Below are 20,413 nucleotides of genomic sequence, written 5' to 3' on the forward strand. Positions count from 1 at the left end.
ATATACAAAAACACTTACACACATAATAATTTTTTTATAGTTTACCTACACAGTTGTTAGACGGCTTAAGCAATCTGAATTTTTATTGTCTTTGCCTGCTCAGTGATTTATCTCAAAATTAAGTGATTTTAGGGCTAATGCCCATTGCATTAGTCGTTGGCTGGAACTACAGTTCTTTTGTAACCAGACTAGAGGGTTATGATCTGTTTGAATTAAAAATTTTTTCCCATCTAAATAATAATACAATTTTTTAACAACGAAAATGATACTAGTACATTCTTTCTCAGTGGTTCCATATCGTTTTCACCATCGGTGAATTTTTTGCTACGGTAAAAATCTGGATATTCTTCTCCCTTATTATCTATTTGCGTCAATACTGCTCCAACTCCGGTATGTGAAGCATCTGTTAGGAGGATAAATTCACGGTGAAAATCTGGTGAGTAAAATACTGGCTTGTTTACGAGTTTCTCTTTTAACGATTGAAATGATTCTTCACATTCTTGGGTCCATATAATTTCTTCTTTTTTTACTTTACCTTTAAGGGCATGAGTCAATGGTGCTATACCAAAAACGCTCGTATATCAGTTTTTGTTTTGGGTGTTACGAAGTCTACGACAGCCTGTACTTTGGTCTCCGAAGGTCGTCTGCTCCCTAGACCTGCTGTCTGTCCTAGATAAAGAACGTAATCTTGGGTAAATTTACATTTGGAGGGCTTAAGAGTCAAGTTAGCGGCTTCGATTCTTTTCAAGACAGTTTCTAAATGTTTTAGATGAGAATCCCAAGAATGAGAATAAATAACAATGTCATCAAAGTAGAGAACTGCATATTCCTCGCATCCTTTTAACAACTTGACCATCCGCTTGCTAAAAAAGTAGGGAGCATTCTTAAGTTCGAAAGGAAGTCTTAACGATAGGTATGATCCGAAACTTGTTACAAAAACTGATATGAGTTGCAGCTGCTACAGTCTCTACTGTGTCTTCCAAATTTGGAAGAGGATAGTATATAGTGCGAGTGATTTTGTTTAACCGTCGATAGTCAATACAGGATCTGGGATCACTTCCAGGAGCCTCCACCAAAATCATAGGACTCGTGTAGTCAGATTCACCGACTTCAATAATTTTCAAGTCCAACATTCGTTGGATTTCTGATCTAAGTATCTCCGTCTGATGTTGAGAAGCTCGGTAAGGCCGAAATATCACTGCTTAGTTCGATATTGTGCTCAATTACGTTTGTTTTCCCAGGTATGTTGGAAAAGTTCTTTGCATACCTATTAAGTAATTGTTGCAATTGATTAATTTCTTCGCTATTAAGTCTTTCTTCAAGATTGCTGTCACTGACAATATCCTTGAAATTATATACATTTGGACTTGAGTCAATATGAGGAAAGTCAACATCGCTATCTACATCATTTTTTCCAGATTTAAGTGATAACAAATTTACATATTCACTTCTTTTATAATAAGGCTTTAGCATGTTGATGTAATACATTTGAGATTTTTCTTTCTTCCCCTGCAAATTTACGACATAATTTATCTCGGAAATCTTTTTTCAATGGTACCTGGTCCTAGCCATTCAATTGAAAGTTTGTTTAATCTAGAAGTAGATAGAATAAGATCACCTACTAGAAATTTGCGTTTGATGGCATTTTTGTCATACCATTTATTTCGTTTTAGCTGCATTACCACCATCTTCTCCGTAGCTAGTTCCTGACATCGCTTCAAACGGTTTATCAAATTAAACACGTACTTGATGACGGCTGGATTCAATTTCAGCTTGAGTCCATTTTTCATAGAGAAACATCTCGGGAGTTCTTAGCTGTTCTCGAAACACCAATTCTGATGGAGAGAATCCCGTGCTTTTATGGCCCTAAGAGCAAATGCCTCTCTCAATCAGTTCTCGTTTCAATGCACACAACTCGCAAAATGCGTTTAATTGTTTGATGAAATCTCTCGACCGGGTTTGAGTGTGGGTGATGAACCGAACTGTGGCAAACCTTTATTCCGAAACTTTCAAAAAACGTTGAAGTCAAATTGCTCACAAATGGCTTTGTACACTTTGTATTTCCACGGGGAAACCAGTTCTACTGAACTATTTTCTGCAATTCTGGATAATATTTTTAATTATTTGGACTAGCATCCATCACATCGACTGGATTATTAGCATTACTTAATTTTAACTTTTCAAGTTTAATTAACATTCTTTGCTTTTGCAATTCGATTTCGGTTTCCTTTTCTTGCTTTTCCAATTTGATTTCGGCTTCCTTTTGCAGTTCAAATTGCCTTGCTTCTCGCTCCCGCTCTGATTTTTGTTTTTCTAACTCTATTTCATATTCGCGCTAACGTTCAAGTTCCCGGTTGTTTAATTTTTTGCTCTTTCTGCCTTTCTTCACCAAAGTTTCCGCAAGGGCTTTAACGTACTCTTCATCATAATCCTCCACCTCCATTATCATTTTCTTAATAGTTACAACTTTTAATTTATCGTTACCTTCTGAATCGTTATTAATTTATCGTTAATCTAAATCGACCTAAACCGTAGCCGTCGAGAGATAAGGCCTCAGTGCTGCTTCGTGACGTCATCATCACTAGGGCTATTCTCTACCGATTCGGGAATAGCGAACTGTTGCATACATCGTTTTGTCTCCATTTTAGATGGGGATTTATTTCCTTTTATTTTCAAAATTTGTTGACAATTTTATTTTAAGTTCAAAGGAGATATACTAAAGTCATAACGTTCCTTTTTCGTTGATATTAAAAATGCTAACTAAATAGAAATAAAAATTTACTTTGAACTTTAACAAACATGGGAATTTTTTTTATTGCCTATCTTTCATATACCGATTATTTAAGAAAAAGGGAGTATTTTTAAAGTAAAAATTTATGATAAAAGTATCTCTTTAGAATATAAATTTCAAATTTTTCAATGCATTTAAAGAATTTTGCCTGTTTTCTTGAGGGGGAAAAATAATAAATTTCTTCCATTATCAATTACATAATTTGAGAACTAAAAATTATTATAAATATTTGTTCTATTTTATTATTAAAGTTTTATTTGATTTCAAATATATTTTTCCGGAGAGAATATTTACAAATATGATAAACATATTTAAACTATTAGTGATTAAGAGTTAAAGACCAAGATCTTGAAGTAAAATAACAGAAGTGTTTTCTTACATTACTCTGTCAAATGCTTAACAAAACAAATCACACAGTTTACAAATTATCAGATCATGACATTCATGCAAACTTTATCCCTCCCCATGTCAAATGCTATGCCTTAAATAATGCATAAGTGAAAAATTTTACAGCATAATTTTATTAACTTCAAAACATCAGTGAAAGATTTTAGATTTTCTCATTGATTTTACTATAGGCAACATTTTAAAATTATTTCTAATGTCAACATTCTTTTTTTCCTCACAAACACAAGGTCTACAGTGACAATCAGTTGATATTAGCTTTTTTACCAACCTCTTTAAAATATAAAAATAAATTTAAATTTCTCAAAAAAAAAGAGAAAATTCAAACATAATATACAGATTTATTGTAAAGATAATCTTTGATAAATTGTCTTTATATTTCACTGAAGTCTATATAATTTAATAAGAGAATAAAAATTCACTAACCTTATAAAAAGCCAGAAATTTCTGCTCAGTATTTGAAGATAATAGAAATGATAAAGTCCTAAAAGACTAGAGCTCAAGTGAAAGCCAGATATGCCTGGTCTATCACTTAAGCCAGACCATTGGGACAACATTTCTTTCAAGCAGCATATAATATGCAAAATAGAATATGTAATTAAAAGTATCTCCTGTATAAAAGAAAAATTTACATAAAAGCTAAACTGTAATTTCTTACAAGCCAGACATGTCTTCTACATATGAAATAATGTATGTGCAAAGAATTTACAATAATCAGATTATTATGTCAGGAATGCTAAATTTTTGCTTGAAAGAAAACTATTAAAACCAAGGACAATCTCTTAAACCATGGGGAATTTTAATTCCTTTATTGTGACTTCAAAATTTAAACTAAGTAAACAAAAAATTTTTTAGATACAATTTATAATATTAAAAAAAATTATTTTAGAGTTTGAAGTTTACGATTTTTTTGTTTTGCAGTTTGTTTCCTGCACTGATTTTTTTCTTTACAGAAATTATTTAAAAATATATTTGTAGATGACCACAGTAACATTTTGAGAATTTTTTCATCACTATGTTTATTATCACAATAATGTTCAAATAAGTTTTCAGAATTTAAATAATTTTCAGATAGTCCCAAAGCAATCTTTCTTGGATTTTCAGATGCAATAAAATCATCTTCAAAATTAAAACAGAGTTTTTTTAATAATATAATTATGTACAATAGCATTAACTACATTTGGTGTAGGACAAAGAAGCTGACCCCTGTCTAATTTAAAAATGAGCCCATAACTTTCATCAATTTCAATTGTCTTATCTACTGTTAAATTACTTTTGCAGATATCACATTTTAATTTCTTAACAGCAATAAACACACAATATCCTGCTATGTAGGTTAATGGACCTAAAACCTCTCTAACTTCTTCTATATCCTCATCATTAACTTGAATATTTGGCCAAAATGAAAAAACTACTTTCTTCATTTACATCACCAAAATCTTGCAAATTATTACTTGTAATTAAAACTTGACCAAAAGTTTTGGAAGATATACCTAATTTTAATAAAGAACGTATCCTAATCTTTTTTTCAGTTTCAAACAACTGCCTTATAGATATATGATAATTGCCACCTGACATTTGTCGATACAGGCCAAACCTACTTTCTAAATTATCTGTTTGAAATTTTCCTGGCAAAATAAAATCTAATCCAAACTTTTCTTTACAGTAAACAGCTATTTCTGTAATAGCATTTGTGGTTACTTTTAAGGCAGCATGTGTTTCGTTTGACAATCCACCAGTTGTACAGCCCATTTGTTCAACCAATTTAAAAATTTGTCAAGAAATTGAACTTTTTCATCATTAACCATGTACGATAGAGGCTGCTTAAATTTATCATTTTCTCTTAAACCTATACTAGGGGATTTTACATTCATAACCTTCCACCAAGTCAAGATTATTTTAATAAACTGAGCTGTATCTGCAAAATGTTGAATTTCATATTTATTGCCAACCTCCTGCAATGCCCCAACTGTATGGTCATTAAAAACCTGTAAGGCAAGACTGACATTTTGTCTCTCAAGACTTGAAGGAGATAATGCTTTTAATGTTAATTTACAGTTATGTTTAACTAAGTTATTAGCATCAACATTATGTAATTTTCTAAGTGATGCAAAAGAAGCTTGGTGAAAACTTTTCTCTTCATGCCTTTCAAAATTTGGGAAAAAAAATGAATTACCATCATTTTTTTGATTTAACCAATTGTTTCGTACACTTTTAAGTAAATGCACTGGATCAATCAAGTAAAATAAAGGCCTTTCTTTATCACATGGATGAAGATAAACCATTCGAAATTATTTTTTCTTTTTTGGATCAACCTGAGTATCAAATTGGGACATTGCACTTCTGTTAATGGAATTATTATCACTAACAACAGCAAAGACAAAAAAGCCAATGTTTTCTAACTTATTGATTATTTTCCTTATCATGCAATGCAAATCATCATATTTTATGCTTTTAACTGGCCACACATGTACAACATCTTTGTAAGAAGAGGTCACACTTGAAATCAGAAATACATGTGCTGAGGTAGCCAACTGGCCATTATTTTTTGAGAGACCAACAATGTTTCCTGCTTTATAATCAACATATGGTTTTATATGAATCTCATCAAACTGCAATATAACTTTTTTATCTAAATCAGATAAATACATAACCCTCTGACTTAAATAATTTAAAAAGTATTTTTCATTTTGTTCTAACTGAGGGTTAATGCCTGGGGATGAGCATAGATTTTGAATTGTTGTTGGGTGGGGCAAAATAAGTTTACTACTTTTTCTAATAAATTGATATGCATTTGGAGCCAAGCCATACAAAAGTGTACAAAACACCAACATCTCTGGGGAATATGTTAATTTCCGCATTTCTTTTAAACATAGCTGCTCACCTATAAATTGGAAAAAAGGATCTTTATCACTATGCATCATGATCTGAAGAGCATCTTTAACAGAATTCAAAACATCATCTTTTGGCTCTTCTTCAAACACTTTAACACAAGTTGAAAGAATATCAGCGAGTAAATTAATACTTCGACACTGAAGAGGAAAAGAATAGGCTCCAACTTTTAATCGTTTAGCATTTATGAAAAATACATTTACCTCCAATATTTCATTTATTAGTACCGAATACTTAATTTGTGGATAAGGAGAATCGATCAGTTTTGCAAAAAGTAAATATGAATCCTTTCGAATTACAGTCCATAAACTGGATAACTCCAAATTACTTACCTTCAAATCAAGTTCTTCCAAAGAGCTAAATGACCTGGACTTTTCATATATTTCATTTTCTTTAATACTGTTCTTAATAGCCTGAATGAGAGCAGACTGCTCTCTTTCCTCTCTCTTTTCTTCAGGACAATCTCTTTGAATCTTAGGAACTTGAAAGTAATTTGGATATCCACAAAAAATTGTAGGGAATGCCTCCTTCTTTAATATTTTAATACCCAATGGTGCGGTAAGCACTTTACCTTTGTTTATGTCGAACCCATGAGCTTCTTTGACAAAATCATCTTCTACAAAATGCAGCTCACACACCTGCAATATAAAATAATTTCTATTTTAGCTACCACTGACTTTATCATTCCAGTAAATGCAAAATTAATCTTCAAAACTATAATAACAGAAGCATAATAACTACAAATTCAAAACAATGACTCATTGTTTACTTTGCAGGTAAAATGAACAGAAACTAGCAAGATGGACTATAATAAATAAAACGAATAATAAAGCAATAGCTAAGAAATAAATTATTACGTTCATTCTGACATAACTGCATTATATGAAAATGACATTAATTAAAGAGAAATTACTCCCTAATATAATTTTAAGAATTTTTGAGACTAATTTAATAATTTAAGGGTTAATTTCCTAATTTAAATTTAGTCTTTTCTCTATAATAATACAATCATATAGTTTATATTCAAAATAATGCTCAATACTCATTTTCGTTTTACAGTGGAAACAAAATTTACAAGGAACTAGGTAAAATAGATTGTAGTAAATAAAATTTTAATATTTATGATATAAATTTCTTATTATCCTTACAAAGGGAAAGGAATTGGAATATTATTGTTCTAATGAAAAAAAAAGGAGTTAATTTCGATCAATAGTGCATTCGAACACATTACTTGAAAACAGACATTAGCCCTAATTCTGAATTATTAGCATTTCAAACTTGATAATGGTAAATACATGTATATTATATAAAATAAATAAACAGCAATAAATGATGCTCAAGAATCAAGCAGAGCAAAAATAATTCATAAAGAAAATTATCTTATTAGTACTAGATTCTGTTTAAAAGTAAGACCTATTTCGATATCTCATTTTTGAAGAAAATAAGATAACATAATTCTTATATCATGAAACGGGTATTTGAATAATATATTAATAAAATTGACGAAATAGTTTACATACCTTGCTGTTCTTGCTGGGTTCAAAATCCTTTCTGTGAATGGCGGCAATCCACCGTTTTCGTAAATTCCCATCTTTCGGGAAATTAAAAACTGAAACTTTGGGCCCAGTTCTATAATTTCCTTTACAGTTGTGTACACAACAAGTGAATGGCATTTTAAAATCCACAAAACTAGTGATGAGAAAAACGCAAAATAAAATGGCTAAGATTTCACACTCAAACAGAGCGGGAAAACAACGAAATGAACGAAACATGAGTCAGAAGAAAGGATCACGGGAGTAGCCCTACCGGATATGACGTCAGAGCAATAAAGAAATTCTTCGCTGCGGCCTTATCTCTCGTCGGCTACGCCTAAACTCACAAGTTCAGTTTTTCTTAATCTTCTCCAGAAAATCATTATATGCAAGTACAGTAATTCGCAAAAAGGAATATAATAATAATAAAAAATAGCAATCAGTAAGCCGTTATACCATTCTTAAAATTATACTTTATACAAAAAATTAAAAAAAAAAATAGTCAACGTTATCCAATGTAAACATTTTTAAAAAAATCGGTTTTGAGAAATTAAGCAGTTTCATTTAAAACAATCCAATTTCCAGTAAATATTTTTCTTCACTCAATAAATAAGTTTTTTTAAGAGATAAACAAAAAGTTTTTCCCTTTACACTAATATGAAAATAAAATAAAATATCTGTTCTCTTTAATCTGTATATAACACAATTCAGTAATATATATATATATATATATATATATATATATATATATATATATATATATATATATATATATATATATATATATATATATATATATATATATATATATATATATATATATATATATATATATATATAAAACATCCTATAAGGAAAATAACTCAAACATTAATTTTCGGTGATGGAAAGGATTATTCATTTGATTGGCGTACAATGATCTCTTTAGAATTGCAAAAAATATACGCAGACAATTACAAAAAAGCATAGATCTGTTCGTTAACATCGATGTAGAAACATTTTTTTCATCAACGATAGAAGCACACAGAAGGCTCTTTCTCTGTGGATAGAAGATTACCGCTTCTTTTAAATGAATCACACATACAAAATAATATAATTATGAATGTACAAGGAAAAAAAAATCCAGAGCAAAACTGCAAATTTCAGTACCTTAATAAGCCTTTAATCTTTACAAAATTCTTTCGATTCACAAAGCACTGGCGTACATCTACTTTTGTTTTAAAATTACTTTAATTTTCAAATGGTTCTGCCTTACTCAAATACATATTTCTAAATTGACTATTCAATACTATAGTAGCATTTATAAAGTAATGGCGTATATCTGTATTTAAATTACTTCAATTTTCAACTAGTACTGGCGTACTCAAACATATATTTCTAAATTGACAATTCGATACTATAGTAACATTTACAAAGCACTGGCGTATATATATATATATAATTTTCTTAAAGTGATCTTTCAATTAACACTAATTTATATTAATTGAAATACAAAATAACTTTAACAAAGCACTGACGTACTTGAAAAATGATGCATATTATGATTTATTTTGTTATTGTATTTGCACTGACTTACAATTCTATCTCAGAAGTAGTAAATTTTTAAGACTGGCGTGCTAGTTTATAAAATAACTGGAAAGTCACCTTCCAAAAAAGTGTACTGGCGTACAAACTGAAAATAAATACTTCAAAATTTTTAACAAAAAAAAAAAAAAAATCAATCTACTATTGATATCACTTTCACCTAAATTAATATTTTATTCAATTCGAAATAACAATCAGTGCTTCAAAATTTTTTCTTTTGCATAATTTGAAAATTAATTTCGGTTAGGAATTGAAGTTAGAACAAGAATATGAAACACGATGTTATTTCGTTTTGCCTTCCAATGAAATTTTTTTATATTCGCCCATTTAGCCAAAACAGAACTTTGAAGATAATCTGTACGTGGGTCCATTTTTTAAAATAATTTATGGAATCCGAGGGACCATTTATTAGGTTGTGAAGTCTCTTAAGAGCAAATAATAGTCAACAACCTTTTAGTGCAATAGGTTTTAATAAGTAATTAATTGCACACATCACAGGTACCAGGGGGGTTTGTGGGACCCCAAAAAATCCCCTGAAACTTTTACGGACTTACTACCGACATTTTGGAGTTTCGAGAAGGGGGGGGGAGAAATGAAAAATTACAATTATGAAGTATTGAATGACCTAATTATAAAAGTTCAATGAATTACTTTTTTTGCAAAATTAATAACCATAAATTTTCAAACATATAAACTACTACATTTTATGTAAATATTTTAAATTACCGGAATTAATTCTTTAAAAAAAATTATCTAATTTCTGCTGCTTTTTTTTATTTTCTGATGTTTGTGGGCTTGTTTTTCTTTTGTGGTGAACTTCATAATTGCAGGAAGGTTGACTTTTATTTTCCTCATTTACAGTTGAAGAAATTTCCTCGAGAACTGCACATGCAGAGGTAGAAGCAGTTTGCTTTTCTGCTAATGTAGAAGGTTTTTCAGAGACTTTTATAGATGACTCATCTGAAATACATGTTTTTAAGTCCTCTTGATATGTTTTCCAACTTCTGTTCATATTCAGTAAGAGATCTTTGTGAATTGGATCAGTCATTGGATTTTTTGAGCCATATTTTTCACATGAGGTTTCTTTAGAAGCCATTAAATCATATTTAATAGTCTGCACTGCATCTAGGGAATCAATCTTAAGAGAGGTTCTAGTCAGTGACAAGTGTATCCATTAAGTTGAATGCACTTTCCACTAATGGGCCATGGAAGCAGCTAAGGCAGGCTTTGACCAATTTAGCCAATGTAGGATACTTATAATCATTTGTGAAATCATCTTTTAAATTAAAAACTTTAGACCAATATTTATCAATTGTACACTTGACTTGATTTCCACTTTCATCAGATGTGTAGAGCATTTCTTTGGTGATATCAATATCACTCTGATATAACCTTATTTCAGCTTCTACTTTTGACTTTTCATTATCACTAAAAATATGGGACATAAAAGATGATAATTTTTCAAAAGCTAATATTGTACTGGTTTTACCTCTTAGCTTTGGATCTAATGCTGTAAAACTAATTAGATATGAATTTTTAAGGGGTAATTTCTGCTTCAAATGCTGTGCTGTATTAGTATAAGCTTTCATCAGAGAAATTTGGAATTCTTTTGCTATTGGAGGATTTTTTGATAATTTCTTCAGGAGAGTGGAAGCTTCTGCACCAGTAAATATTACTTTGCTAGGTAGATGGAATTCTGGATTTGTGACATCAACCTTTAATAAATCATTATAAGATGTGCACTCTATATTTTCTGGCTTCATAAAAAAAAAGAGAAAAATTTTGCCATCAATTTATAAATACTGGAATGTATTAAATGAAGCATTGGTTTTTTTGTTTCAAATAATTTAATATATGTGTTGAACTCTGGTAATACTGCTGAATATAATGCCATATGCAATAAAGTTTTGTTTTGCATAACAAATAACCCATTTAGTATTCTTTTTTTCCGAGCTAAAGCATCCTTTGTGAGTTGTTGGGAATGCAAGCAAGAATACACCCCTTCAACAATTTTTTTCTGAGCTGCAGAAATATTTCTTTTATTGTATACAGTTTCAACATAAGAAAAATAATCCTCTTTATCAGTTTTATCCAAGTAGTGAAAATAAAATGCAATAAGAGCATCCCACAGATGTTTGATTCTTTCTAAAACACATAAAATGTACACCCACCTATGGTCTGGTCTCTTCAAGGGCTTAAGTTTTTTAATGGCAAGGGATTCACAGATTTTGAAAAAATTCTCTTTTACTGCAGCTTTTCATATCAAAATAGATGTCATCAAACAAATCTTCTAAGTATCTATCAAAACATGAAGCAAATTTTTTTGCACAGTTATTAGCTGTGTGACATGTGTCACCATCAATATCTAATAAGTGGGGTGCTTTGTTTGATCGTAGTCTGGTTTAAACACCCTTTTTTTTCTAACGCATGGTGTTACATGAGTCCATTAATACACTAATTAAGTTTGCCCATGGAATATTATTATCTTCAATAGTATTAACAACTGCTTTAAAAACAGCTTCTGAATTGCAAGATTCCATCTTTAGAGATGCAAAATGATGAACTACAACTTCATTTTGATTGTTGTCATAAAACTGCACCAATATTGCCAGTATACTTTCTTGAGCATTGCTAGTACTTTCATCCAAATTTAGAGAAAATGGAGTCTCCTTTAAAGTTTTAATGATATTTTCCTTAATAGTTTTTGCGAGCCCATATTTCATCTTATAACATGCAGTAGTCCTGGACATTTCCAACGAGTTTAGTGCCGTCTGATCGCGGCTCAACTGTTTGCAGAGTTCAATTAAATTGGGAGCTACATTGAAAGAAAGAGAATTCTCGGCGATAAACGAAGTTATTAATACCTCTTGGCGTGCTTTTCTTGTCACTATATCCAATGGCCGAGCATCAGTCTCCAGTATTTTTTGAATTAGCATAATTACTTAAAGTCATTGAATGTCTAATGCACTTTGAATATTTTATGTGCATCACAGTTTTAGAATGATTTGTGAAAGCCTTGAATCCTTCCCCATCATACTTCAGCAGTGAGTTACAAAAAACACAATATGCTTGTCCAGCAACATTTATTTTCTTGCACCATGTGCCGATGGTATCCCCATTACCATCTCTCCGTTCAATCCAATTCCACCTAAATGCATTCCGGACACCTTCTTCTAATTGTATAATATCACTATTTATATCGAGAAATTTCATAGTGAAATTCTCTTGCGTACATAAATAAAAAAATATTTCAATAAACGAAACGAAAATTTTACACAGCGGAGAAAAAAAAGTTGCGAAGCGATCAATGACAAATAGCTAATACGGCGAAAAATTCCCCTTCTCTACTTATTGGCGCCACGCCAGGAGATAAGACCTTTGAACCCAGAGTCACGTGATCGCACATCTGGTCGAACGAAGTTTCTCCCTTTTTTTTTCTGCCGCGCCTACTTGCCGAAAAGAATTCAGAAGAGAATGTCCGAGAACCGGGGGAATGAGTCATAACTCGCAATAAGGAAATAACAAAAAAGAAGTTTTTTCCCCCATTATCACTGCCTTTGGAGAAAGAAAGGAAAAGTTTTCACCACACACACACTGACCTTGCGTTTTCTGCTTTCAAAGCAAACAAAATTACCCAGATCAAAATAAATAATTCATTATTATTCCTACTTCCTTTTGAACGACGATCCCCGGAGCACAAACACCCCTGCAGGTACACATATATAAAGTTAGTTCAGCATTAAATGGGCCATTTTTTAAGTTTTCAGAGGCCATATTACACGAAACGCATCGTCTTACCACATAACACACTCATCTTCTCTCATTCTGGTCTTTTTTTTTTGAGTTCGTACATAGAGGGCGCTAGTCAGTCCACTGTCATACAAAAATAAAAACGAATCCAAATCACTCACAAGATAATCCTCCAAGTCGCTTTATTTTAATTTTCTTAAAATTGTATAGCATTTAAAATATATAATTCAAGAAGGTGAGAACTGTCTTTCGAAATGGCGATTGTTTCCAGATGGCATTTAACCCTTTATTTATGGACGGTACTTTAAAATAGCGTGTAAATCCAGCTGACATCTACACAATATGTCAATTTTTTCGAACGGTATTTGAAAGAACACGAAGAATGTTTTTCCAATAAAAAGCAGTAGACATAATCTAAAAAATAACATTAAAAAGCTTTTATAATTAATTTAAAGTTTTTCTTACAGACCAAAAATAAATTTCAAAAATTGACGATAAAGTAATTTGGTAATTAAAGGGTTAAAAATAAAAATAATTAATATTTAAAGTATCTAATTATAAAAATTAAAGGATCAGACAGGGTAGATTAAAAAACAAAAAATATCCGAGATATTGGTGAGCTAATATATACAGTTGACAAAATGTTTATTTGTACACTTTAATTTTGGAATATTATAGCAAAATCAAATAAGGTAACTAAGTTAAAATTGCAGAAATATATTCTAGTGAGGTAAAATAATAATAAAATATCAGCAAAAAACAATCACATAAACTTTAGTTGATTAATGAATAAAACTTTATAAAAACTATACAAAAAGAGTATTTGTAAACCTACTTAGTGACAAATTTTAAACATAATTATAATTATTTTATAGATATTTAATACTTTCTATACATTCCATTGGCTTTTATAATTGCTTCAAGACGTCTTGGCATTGATTCTATTAACTTTTTGGTGGTTTCTTGATCTATATCTTCCAAAGCTTCCATGAGTGCTTCTTTAAAACTATTTTTACTTGTAATATTTTTTTTTTGGACTTGAGCATCCATGGTTTCTTGATCTATTTCTTCCAAAGCTTCCATGAGTGCTTCTTTAAAACTATTTTTACTTGTAATATTTTTTTTTTTTGGACTTGAGCATCCACAAATTTTCAATTGGATTTATATCCGGGGATTGTGGTGGAGTTTCAAGGCGTCTTGGCGCATTATAAAGCAACCATGTTTTAGTAACTATCGCAGTGTGTTTTGGATCATTATCTTGTTGGAATAAGAAAGTGTCACCGATACCCAATTTTCTAGCACTGTCTAATAAGTTATGCCGCAACACATCAATGTAACCTAAAGCTGTCATTTTTGTGTCAATAAAGTGTAATTTTCCAACACCGCCATGAGTTACACAGCTCCAAACCATCACATTTCCACCACGATGTTTCAGGGTCTGAAGTACATTTTTACTATCAAGGGCTGTTTTATTTTTTCGCCAGATTTTTCGGATACTAGGGGATGAAAAAATTTCAAACTTACTCTCATCTGAAAAAATAACCTTTTTCCAGAAGTCCATCGGTTTGTCTTTGTATTTCATAGCAAATTCTAGACGCTTCTTTCTATTTACTTCAGAGATCATTGGTTTTTTTCCCCGGCGTTCTGCCTTTTAAACCAGCGCTATGTAACACATTTCTTATTGTTTGAGCGGTCACTCTAATGTTAGAAGATGCGAGAAGGCCATCTGCAATTCTCTGAGCAGAAATTTGTGGTTTTCTAACAGCTGTTTTAACAATACTTCGTTTATTTCTTGAAGTTAATTTACTCGGGCCGTCTGACATGCGTTCATTTCCAACGCGTCCAGTATTTTTATATTTTCTAACGATGTAACCAATAGTTGTAAAGGGTAACTTAACCATCTTTTGAATTTCACTATAAGATTTTCCACTTTTATTAAGGTTAACAATATGAGTTCTCATGCCTAAAGAGACTTCTTTTGATTTCGTGGCCATTTCTCAACTTTTTTCTGCGAGTGACCTTCACTGTTAAGAAAGATAACCTTTAATGTTTAAAAAATACAAACTATCCAAAAAATTAACTATAATGTGAAAAATTACATGAAATGATAGTAATACTTACCGGAGATATAGGTGTACAAATATACTTTTTGCAAGAAATTTTCCAAGTTTGTAAGATTTAGATTTTATTTTCAATTAATTCCAAATATTATTTTCGCTTACTTAGATATAAACAACAAACTCAGGCTCACAGGTCACAATGAATAAAATAGCTGCTTATGTTTCTAAAACTTTAAAAAAAAGTGGTGTACAAATAATCATTTTGCCTACTGTATGGCTCATGCAATAGCTGACAATACGAAGATTTATATTTTTTTAGTTGTATTAATTCTTTCCAAATTATTAGTAATCTTTTTTTTATCAAAACAAATCACAAACTTTCATTTTTTAATAAATCATTTTTATTTATTACATCATAACTTATTCAGGTTTCTTTTTGAAAGTCTTCTTTTTGAGTACCACTGGCCTCTGGCTCTTCAGAATTGCGCTAGCCCTACGCAAAGCAAGCTGCAAAGAGAAAATAGTAATTGTAATTACATGGCTACTTTCCAAAATATCCGTGACACCATGTAAAGAATATGAGATGTAAACTCAAGCAACATAAATTTCATAAAAATGTAACCAAATTAAAAATTAATACAAATTATTGTAAATAATTCTAAAATAAAATATGTATTCCCAGATATACCAATTTTTTGAATATGCTGAATGAAACTGTAAATCATTTATGCATTAATCATTAAATACATTTTTTAAAAGAGGGTACAGATCTTATTACTAGTGTTCTTGAATTTCTATAATAGACAAAATTTTAGTGGGGTGGGAAGTAGATTTAGTTATAGATTTTCACTTTCTTCGACTATATCAAATATTTACCTTCAACATATGCCAATTATAAAACAAATTTCTATTCTCCTTCAAAAATTGAACAGAAAATTAATCAAGTAATTTATGTATTAGAGAAGCTACCAATCTTTCAAGCAAATGTACTACAAATTTTGGTAATGACGTTAACTTTTAAAACTCCTCGTTAAGTATAGAACTCGCATCCACCAATCTCAGATATATAAGCAAATTGTTGATCCACAAAATGAAGTTCTCGACCTAAATTATCTAGAAAAGTAAAATAACAAGTTTGACAACAGGTTAGTCCATAAAAAAAATTTCTGAAGGTAAACAAATTCTAAGTAAAAGATAAGGAACAAAATATTAATTTGCTGTGAAGAAATTTAACAGGAAAAATGTTATAACACAAAATGAGTTATATTTTATGAAGCATTGACTTTTGGTTAATTTTCATATTAATTTAGTATTTATTGGTAAATGCAAAAATTATACATAACATTTCATACACTTCTTTCTAAATAGCTTTACTATACCTCATCTCTAATTTAATGCATAAAGTAAATTCTTATTAATGTACTTTCTGCTCATTCTACCTACTATGTCACTTTAAGGTATAAAGATTTGAGCACTAAAGATGATAAATTTTCTCAGTTACACAAATTTTACAATATGTACACAACTCATAATAATCTTGTAAAGTTTAAATGAAAAGCAAACAATATATCACGAAATTAAAAATATGCTAATTACTTTCAAAATTATAATTATTTAACACTTTCATCAGCAATGCACTATATATATATCCATTTATTCAGCCATTGTTACAGAATTCATATCCGTTTTAATGCCTTGCAGGTATGTAAGAAATAATATATTCAATTATGAATATGTAGATGACACCCCAAGTTGCTGCATCAAATTAAAACTAATTAATAAAAAAGACAAAATAACATATACTTAGTTACTTTTAAACTTTACTGCTTGTGCCAGACCTAGTATGTTGTAATGATTCTGACAAACCCTCTAAAGCACACTTTACTCTTTCCATCCAATTCTTTACAATAATAAAGGTTTCTCATTTTCTTTAATAGTTTACACATATCAAAAATTAAAATATTGTTGCAGATGGATTTGCTATTGCTATCTATAATATAAAGTATGAAATGGAAGACATACTCAAGAATCTTATTAGATCAGAATAATTTCATTCTAGCATAAATTGCCCTAATTACAATTAGATTGAGAATGGTGATGGGTATTCAAATCATTTCAAAATGAATTTATTGTCAATTTTCTATTACAAGGAGATAAGAACAAGCACTTAGATTAGGAATTAATCAGCAACCCAGGATACTTCTACACTAACCTGTACATATTTAAATTATATTTCTAGAATTCTGAAATAGCATAAATTACATTATCCAGAAAATCCTTAATATATCTGTAGAGGAATGAATTATCATTTTTAAATATAGCAATGATGTTAACAAAAAATTTCTGCTGTGATGTAGAAGATCAAAACACCAATTGGCTAATATATAACTTTTGAAAGTGTTTTACACCATTAATTCTAATGGAAGGAACTTATGCCAACAGAAAGAATTCTATTGAAAGATATTATTTATAATCACATAGATTAAAATCAGATTTTTAATTGATGTTATGCCCGTTATTTTAACTTCTGTAATTTGTATTTTATCGAACTTTATAACAGGATACAAACCTCTCAGTAAAATATAAATTAAAGATTTGAATGCAGTAATAGATAACAATTCTATCCAATTAACGATATTAAATTGACTTAATATTTAGAAGTTGGAACTTTGTGCAGATAGATTTTAATGAAACAAATTCATTTAATTCCTCTTTTTAAATCCGTTTTTAATTTTCCTCTATTCTACAATTTGAAAATGGATTTATATAATTTCAATTTAAAAATAGATATTCAGTAAATGTTATAAAACAGAACTATATGAATTTCATTGAGGTTAAAAATACAAAGATGAACTATAATTTACAAGATCATTAATAAGTATTATTCGGTAGTCTATTTATATAAAAAATATATCTATAGTGAAGAAAATTCCTCTTCCTCATGGACAAATAAGATAAATAACTGGAAAATTTCATACAGCACACCCAAAACCGTTTTCTACTCTTAAGCTAAATTCACAACATTAATTTCATCCCATTATATAAAATAATCAGTAAAAATACTATACAAAATTTATAATTGTAAATTATTCACTGACTACAATTTATCTTTTACTTTCATGCAGACATTTAAGGCAAGTACAAATCAGTAACATTTTAAAAATCAAACTTAACTTTCTCACTCTCAGCATCAAAAGCTAATTGAAACTCTAAATATCACATTAAAACAACCCATTTTATTAGTTTACGAGCACATACCCTTCAATACCAGTTATCAGTAGTATTTCTTAGATACACAACATTTCATGTAGTATAAGTAAATTATTGAAGAATAGAAATTTCCAAAACATTACTCAAAATTATTTAGCAGACCTTTATCATTAACAAATCATTGACTAAATATACGATTTTGTTAATCAAACATATTACATGCAAGACATTTTAAATTGTATAGCAAAGCATTTATGCTTTTTTAAGTCACCATTGTTCAGTTTAACATAATAAATTCCCATATGCATTATTGTAATTAGGAACAATCCCAGTGTTTTTGTATCCTAGTATAAGATTCCATTTTCCTTTTAATCAAGTTAAAAATTCTTTCACTGCCAGCATTGTTGAATGATATTCAGAAATAAAGCATTTTTGGTATATATATATATACAGTTTTCACTTAATTTCAGTAGCAATTACAGATATTCCATAGCTGATGGAAGATAAGGGACTATACCACAACTTGCTCTACCTTTTGTATATTTGAACACTTAGAACAAAACTTGTTTATCTGAGAGCAATTTACAAAATATAAATTACCATTTTCAAATCCTTCCTGTACTGGTTTCTTTTGACAAACTTTTTGATAACAGTCATTGTTCTTCGAGCATTTTTGGTCAAAGGAACTCGTTCCAAACTTTTGGCAGGTTTCCTGTGACCTAAAGAAAACAAAATTAAAATAATTACAAACTCACATTGCAATCAAACTTCACAAATTAATGATTGAAGAAAAATAACTTACAGCGTTTCTTCTTGTAAACAAGATTTACACCTTTCTTGTTTGAATGAGGCTCAATCATGATGGCATTTTTTTGAATGGTGCCGCAATATCGAGGAGAATGGATTTTTTTCATATTCAGAGGATCCTAGAAATTTAATTTTACTTAATACCAATGACATAATTATCAATACATATTATTAATAAGCACCTTACAGATGTTTAAATTTATTGCAAATTAATGATATCCATAACTTTATTAACATATTTCAGACTGAATAAAGAAAATAAACTAGAGAAGAACATCAACATAACCTGCAAAATCAAGATATTTACGTTTACTATTTTAAATGGATACTGTGTATAACACATTGAATTAATTACACTAATTGAAACTGCAATTGTGATATCTAATTATAAATAAAATTCTAAGAGATGCTTAGTTGTAAAATACTTACAGTACTAAAATGCTTTTTGATGTTTCTTTTCTTTACTACGAAACTTGAACAGTTTCTTACAATCATCCATTGTAGATGGTTAGACATTTTAGAAACCTGAAAAATATATACTTTAATAGCCTTTATATAAACTTATGACGCATGTACTCCAATACCTAATTTTAATATATCACACGAATATACACATGCTGAAATTTCGTTACGTATTTAAATTCATGTTTAATAAATGCTATTTTATTAGAAATTATATCGATTTAATCAACAACAGGTAAATTGTAGGGGATTAAAAAAGTTAAAAGAGAATAATCCAAACGTTGATTAACAGAGGAATCACTTAAGCCTTACAGATTATCATGAGATTACAATCAGGTAAAAATATACTAAGAAGTATATATTAATTACATATAATTGCTTTCTAGCATGCGGTAAACATGTATACTAAAAATTTCGACAGTTGTGGAAAATAAAATGAACAACAGAGCATAAAAAATTTACACTTTAATAGAGGGAAATGATACAGGCTTATTTCAGAAGTTAGAATAACAATCAACTACACTATTTCTTAACAATCAAAGCAAAAGAAATTTCTACGTGAAATATATCGGCTTTTTCTTTAATTTAATAAATACAAATGAAAAAAATCTAATTATCTTACCTACCACGTGTGGAGAACCCGCAAAATCTTTCAGAATGTTGGAAATGGCTAGCAATTACAGTTGTAGTGGCATTAAATTTGTTGCCAGATACTTTTAAAAACAGGTAGGATGGTTAACGAAATTCTTGGAAAAGATTGCTTGGAATAACTACTTTTGTTTTTTCATTTTATTGATAAGAAAATATGCTTAAGAAAATAATAAAGCATTCATATTTATTGAAAAAATTAAACAAATGTTTTTTTTAATTTGTATGAATAGATGTGTTACACAATAATGAATGAAATTATTACCATGTAA

The 20,413-nt window shown here is 29.7% G+C and overlaps 1 protein-coding gene across 2 annotated transcripts; it reads right to left on the bottom strand.

Moving 5' to 3' along the window:
• Positions 1 to 15,392: 15,392 nt before the first annotated feature.
• Positions 15,393 to 20,251, bottom strand: LOC129962402 (60S ribosomal protein L28-like). Of its 2 annotated transcripts, none has more exons than XM_056076159.1 (5): positions 20,116 to 20,251; positions 19,461 to 19,556; positions 19,027 to 19,150; positions 18,825 to 18,943; positions 15,393 to 15,521 (listed from the first exon to the last, which is right to left on the bottom strand). In XM_056076159.1, exons 2-5 carry the CDS (start codon positions 19,545 to 19,547, stop codon positions 15,435 to 15,437), a joined length of 417 nt encoding a protein of 138 aa, XP_055932134.1. In that variant the 5' UTR covers positions 19,548 to 19,556; positions 20,116 to 20,251; the 3' UTR covers positions 15,393 to 15,434. The 2 variants fall into 2 exon arrangements, with proteins under 2 accessions (XP_055932134.1, XP_055932135.1); XM_056076160.1 differs by having other exon boundaries at positions 20,120 to 20,235.
• Between the last annotated feature and the right edge of the window lie 162 nt (positions 20,252 to 20,413).

Source organism: Argiope bruennichi, chromosome 2 (genome assembly GCF_947563725.1).
Source record: "Argiope bruennichi chromosome 2, qqArgBrue1.1, whole genome shotgun sequence".
Taxonomy (NCBI): Eukaryota; Metazoa; Arthropoda; class Arachnida; order Araneae; family Araneidae; genus Argiope; species Argiope bruennichi.

What these genes read in the sequence shown, in the direction of transcription:
- LOC129962402 (XM_056076159.1), bottom strand. Translation starts at nt 19,547, where the DNA reads ATGTCTAACCATCTACAATGGATGATTGTAAGAAACTGTTCAAGTTTC. An exon ending in TGTTTACAAGAAGAAACGCT is followed by an intron (nt 18,944 to 19,026) that starts GTAAGTTATTTT and finishes TGTTTTCTTTAG; the next exon opens with GTCACAGGAAACCTGCCAAA. An exon ending in ACAGGAAGGATTTGAAAATG is followed by an intron (nt 15,522 to 18,824) that starts GTAATTTATATT and finishes TTCTCTTTGCAG; the next exon opens with CTTGCTTTGCGTAGGGCTAG.